At 20.0% G+C, this 5,476-nt stretch overlaps 2 protein-coding genes across 2 annotated transcripts, besides 17 other annotated features; both read right to left on the bottom strand.

Moving 5' to 3' along the window:
* Positions 1-54: 54 nt before the first annotated feature.
* Positions 55-229: a microsatellite.
* Positions 127-293: a microsatellite.
* Positions 174-341: a microsatellite.
* Positions 240-417: a microsatellite.
* Positions 418-623: 206 nt separating this feature from the next.
* Positions 624-734: a microsatellite.
* Positions 735-839: 105 nt separating this feature from the next.
* Positions 840-885: a microsatellite.
* Positions 886-904: 19 nt separating this feature from the next.
* Positions 905-932: a sequence feature (AT_rich).
* Positions 933-981: 49 nt separating this feature from the next.
* Positions 982-1,002: a sequence feature (AT_rich).
* A 10-nt stretch (positions 1,003-1,012) lies between these two features.
* Positions 1,013-1,054: a sequence feature (AT_rich).
* A 164-nt stretch (positions 1,055-1,218) lies between these two features.
* On the bottom strand, positions 1,219-2,520 carry EDI_259030 (uncharacterized protein; the record flags this gene model as incomplete). Its single annotated transcript, XM_001735588.1, has 1 exon — positions 1,219-2,520. One exon carries the CDS (start codon positions 2,518-2,520, stop codon positions 1,219-1,221), a length of 1,302 nt encoding a protein of 433 aa, XP_001735640.1.
* An 87-nt stretch (positions 2,521-2,607) lies between these two features.
* Positions 2,608-2,656: a sequence feature (AT_rich).
* Positions 2,657-2,669: 13 nt separating this feature from the next.
* Positions 2,670-2,761: a microsatellite.
* Positions 2,762-3,092: 331 nt separating this feature from the next.
* Positions 3,093-3,260: a microsatellite.
* Positions 3,261-3,266: 6 nt separating this feature from the next.
* Positions 3,267-3,337: a sequence feature (AT_rich).
* Positions 3,338-4,057: 720 nt separating this feature from the next.
* Positions 4,058-4,134: a sequence feature (AT_rich).
* Positions 4,135-4,180: 46 nt separating this feature from the next.
* Positions 4,181-4,482: a sequence feature (AT_rich).
* A 24-nt stretch (positions 4,483-4,506) lies between these two features.
* Positions 4,507-4,549: a sequence feature (AT_rich).
* Positions 4,550-4,586: 37 nt separating this feature from the next.
* Positions 4,587-4,694: a sequence feature (AT_rich).
* Positions 4,695-4,726: 32 nt separating this feature from the next.
* Positions 4,727-5,168, bottom strand: EDI_259020 (uncharacterized protein; the record flags this gene model as incomplete). The annotated part of the gene is made up of 2 exons (XM_001735587.1): positions 4,727-4,967; positions 5,059-5,168. 2 exons carry the CDS (start codon positions 5,166-5,168, stop codon positions 4,727-4,729), a joined length of 351 nt encoding a protein of 116 aa, XP_001735639.1.
* Positions 5,169-5,476: the final 308 nt, after the last annotated feature.

Genomic DNA, 5,476 nt, shown 5'->3' with positions numbered 1-5,476 from the left:
TATATATTTACATACTTCATTCATATTCTTATACTCTCTATTTGTATTATGTAATTTTATTCCATCATCCTTTCTTTATTTTACTTTCTTCTTCTGTATCTTCTTTACCATCTCCAACTTTCTACTTCTTTATTCTTTCTTGTTATATTTATTTATCTTCTTTCAACTCATTTTTATATTCTTTATTAGTCTTACTTCATTTTACTATTTCTACTTTTATTTTCTTCTTATCTCTACAAATTTATTATTCTTATTCTTCTATTTAAATTCTTCTATTTTCTTTATTCTATTTTATAATCTATGTATTCTTTTCATTACTATTTCAATCATTTGATTTCATTGTTTATGATTTTCTGTTCTTTTTGTGTTTAAATATCTCATCTATTTGTTTGTTTTCTATCTTGTTAGTATTTATTTTGATTCAAGTGATATTTGACAACAGAATTTAATTTAAATAACAAATGATTAATTAGATATGATACAAAAATACAAAAAGATAAGTTTAACGAATTAAAAGAAACAATACAATAACAAATAATGAAATCATATAATAACTATCACATTAATGATTGACATATTAAATACACAAATAACTAACAAATGTTAATATAATACAAGAAAATAATAGAAAAGTGAATAACATAAATAAAGAATAGAAGAAATCACATGAATAAAGAAATAAAAGATATAAGAAATAACAAGATAAATACAACAAATAAAAATAAATCAATAAAATAGAAATAACATAAAATACAATAACTAAATCATCAACAATTAATTAGAATGAAAATGAAATAAAACATCTATCAAATTATAAATATAAAGAATAAACTACAAATATAAATAATTAAATAAATATAATTAACAAATCAATAAAAATAAATATAACTTAACAATAAATACGAAATAAAGAAATATAAAATATTAATAATCATTGTTTATCAATTTATGATTTATCTTTTGGATTAAAATGATTATCAGAATTATTATATAATAATTTAACATCTCACTGTTTATTTTATAAAAATTGTAATTAAAATAATTTAGAAATATTCATTTACTCATTATTCATCAATATATTATTAATTCAAATCTGTGATGTTATGATATTTGTTTTTAAGATATAATTAAAGTAGTATTGAAAGTATTTCAAAATAATCAAACAGAATTAATACTACTAATATTGATGAAATGATTTAATAATTATCTTTTTATCAATTAGAATATATCAAAATAAACATCATCAATTCTTTTAAAACACTCTTCTGGTACAGCACCATTTTCTTTTAACATATCTGCACAAATACATTCATAAAAACAATTCTTTCCAAATGATAAGATTGATGAAGGAATAGTAACAGATGTTAGTGATGAACATTTTTTAAAACAACCATCACATAATTTACTAATTGATGAAGGAATGGTGACATTAAGTAATGACTTACATCCATCAAAACAATACATTGGTATTTCTTTCATTGTAGTTGGTATAGTAATTCTTGTTAATGATATACAACAACTAAAACAATAATCTCCTATTTCTTTAATCTTTGTTGATAAGTTATCATTCATCATTGACACACATCCATAAAAACAGTATTTTCCAAATGAAGTAATAGTTGATGGAATGGTAATATCACTTAATGACTTACATTTATAAAAACAATAATCAGGTAATTCATTGATTGTAGTCGGTATAACAATTTCTTTTAATGAAGAACAACCAGCAAAACAATTCTTTCCTAATTCATTAATTGTAGTTGGGATAATAATTGTTGTTAATGAGGTGCATTCTTTGAAACAATTATTTGCTAATTTATGTATTGATGATGGAATATTAAATTGATTAATGTTTTTCATTTTAACTCTTTTTCCATTTATTGTTTGTAAGTTTTTTGGTGTTTTAATGCTCATCAATATTGCTTCATTCATAAATATCCTTTCTTTACTAACAAACATTAAATTTTCATTAGAAATATTTGTTAATGAATAACAATCATCAAAACAACTCTCCCATAATTCTTTTATTGTTGTTGCTATAGTAATTGATGCAAGTGACCAAAATTGGTCAAAACATTTGTTTCCTAATTTGGTGATTGTTGTTGGGATATTAAGTGTTGTCAAATCATAACAATCTTTAAAACAATTCTCTCCAATAATACTTACATTCTTTGGTATTGGACATCCATATTTTTCTCTATCACATTCTGTGTATTTTATATGTTTACATTCATTTCCTTCTTCTTTCTCTTTTAAGTACTGTGAATAACTAATATCATACCATATTACTTGTTTAAATATTCTTCTATCATCAAATTCTTCATCTTTTTCATTATAAATATGAAATGTTTCAATATTAGGAAACAACTTTCTTGAGTGTTCATTTAAAGGAATTGGATTAAAATGAAATCGTTCCATATTTCCTTGAAATCTTTTAATTCCTATTTCTAAATTAATAAAATCTTTAATATCACCAAAATACATTGATGTTATCATTATTTCATTATATCCTAATTTCATTATTGATTTATTATTGATATTGGTTGATGTTGTTCTATGTTCCATTCTTGATTTAAAGTTGAAATAGTTTTAAGTATGAATCTTGAGTATTTTAATTAAATAATACTCAAAATAGTTTATTTTATTAAAAATTAAACTATTATCAAAACTATATTTATTATAGTATTTTACTATTGTTTATTACTATTTCTTTTTATTTTTATGTATTTTTAGATCAGATTATTATTTTTCTTTATCTTTAATGAAATTCAATTCATAAGAAGATAGAAAGAGAATCAATCATCATTAATACTAATGATTTCAATTTATAATTTGTACAATGATGGAATATGAGTTATGATAATTTATTAACTTATATCATCATTACATAATAACAATACAATCAATTCACTAACAAATGAACAAATGATGTATAGAGTAATTCAATAATATTAAATACACATTATATTGATTATTTAATGTAAAGAGAAACAATTGAATGATGAATTTAAGAATAATGAATAATAAAAGAAAAAGAAGTATTGTATTAAATACAAGTAAATGAAATGATAAACAGAAATACCAGAAAACTCATAAATACTATTAATATAAGAAAATACTAACTAGAATAATAAATAATGAATATAAGAATGAAAGAGTTGAATAAACAAAAAATAACAAAGTATAATAAACAAAAAGAATATTTAATACAAATTGTTTAATTAATCAATACAAATCAAATAAATCAAATATAAATCAATTGAATGATATTTATATTTATTTTGATAAAAGAAGAAATCAAATAAAAACAAAATGAAATAATGATTAATATTTAAATGGATTGATAAATCATTAATCATTTTTGATATTGACCATCTTTTTGATGAGATATGATTCTATGAAATTGTAATGATAAAATATAACCAATTATGTATTTGAGAAATAATTGATAAATGATTTCATTTAGTAACAAAATCAACAATAAACAATGGATATTTAAAAAGAATTTTATCATATTCCATTTCATAAATTCATACATTTGAATTGAAAATGAATGATTATCATCAGTTCAATTAGTTATACTCATGTTGATTTGTTGTTTAATTATCTTTATTTGTTTAATATAAAAATATCCATTGTTAATACATTCAACTTCTTTTCTTATTTGATTTGAAATTAATGATGAAAACTTATAAAATTGTTCCATTATTTATCAAATTATTGTGTATAAAAACTAAATATTCAATGAAATATATTTGAATAAAACTATTCATTGATAATACTATTTAGTTTCTTAGTTATTCTTTTTCTTTTATTCTAATGTCTCATCATTTAAAAACATTTTACTTCATTGAAAATTAAACTCAATTATACATCTTTTGTAATAGAAAAGAAAATCTTAGTGTTTAAATTAAATTTGTTTAAAACAAATCAAATGTATTATATTCTTAATTGATTATACTGAAATACCACAAATTGATGAAATAAAACAAATATATCAGAGTTAGAAAGTAGTTAATATCAAATTAGATTCTAAGTAATATATGATAATATACACTTTATTTTTCATTAATTTACTTTTATTAATTTATTCATAGATTATTATTTTGTTAATAAGATATGTAATAAATATTTGAAGATATCTACAACAAGTATTGTAAATAAACAAGTGTTGTAATACAAAAATAATTAAATAAATAACAACTTTATTTATTATTTTGATTTAAATACAATATAAACAAAAATATTTCATCAATTAAATAAAATGATTATCGTATTATCATCAAAATGAAATAACTCTATTCATTTATTTATTTGTATCTTTAATATCTTAAATAATAATCTAAATATCATTTTTATTTTATTCATTCTTCTTTTGAATTTAATATTTCATTAGAATATTAGTGTTGTTCATTTTTAATCATTTATTAAATCATTTTATTCTTTATAAACATTTTATATTCTATTTCATTTAAATATTAACTTGATTTGTAATGTTTCATAATGATTAATAAAATATTCATTTAACAATTTAATCAAAAAATATAATCTCTTTGATAATTAACTCCATTCTTTCATTGTTTCACTTTAAATTACTTTATTATTCTTTTTACTTATTGTTTAATTAAAATATATTCAATAAACATGATTTGATTATTAAATTGTTTGTGTTTAAATTTATTTAATGTATAATTCATTCATTCAATAATTCTCTCATCACCATTTGTTAATATCTGTTTATATTTTTCTTTAAATGAATTGAAGATACAATTTCTTGAATTTCTTCTTTTTCTGTAATGAAAGAACAAATGAAACAAATAATTTTAATTATCACTTTAGAGTCTACAAGTGTTGTTATTTGATTTTTTAATACTTTCATATTTACATCATTTTGATAAATACCATGTTGTCCAATAGGTTGTTTTGAACAATAGACTGTAAAATCCTCCAAACAATAAAAATAATATCTTCATTTGTTATTTCTAAATGAACTTTACCTATTTCATATTTCCATTCATTTTAATGAAATCTTTCCCTTTGTCAATATTTTCTACTAACTCTTCATGATTATTTATTTCTTCTTTGAGTTCTTCTGATTTTATTTCTGTTTTTTCACTTTTAGATTTCTGAGTTAAATATTTATCACTCTTCTCTATGATTTTGTACATTAATTTACCATCACTCTCAATAGATTCAATTCCCATTTTTAACATTTCAATATCTTCTTTTGATGTTTTCCATTTATTATCTTCTCCTTTAAACCCTTATGAATGACAGACATTTATCCATCATTCATATTTTCAATTTCAACTGTTTTCCTTGTTGATTCTTTCCATATTTTTCTGTCTTGTTGGTTGTCGTGTGAGTCAGCCATGAATACTTCATTTCAGTTGATGGGTAGTATTTAAGTAAATAGATATTGAATAGTGATGTATTTTTACAATGTGAATACGTGTTGTCACGTTTATTGTTTTGA

This window comes from Entamoeba dispar, genomic scaffold, assembly GCF_000209125.1.
Source record: "Entamoeba dispar SAW760 scf_1105229459259 genomic scaffold, whole genome shotgun sequence".
In the NCBI taxonomy this organism is placed as follows: domain Eukaryota; phylum Evosea; order Mastigamoebida; family Endamoebidae; genus Entamoeba; species Entamoeba dispar.
The sequence above is the reverse complement of the archived record's forward strand: the minus strand, read 5'-3'. Positions and strand labels throughout refer to the sequence as shown.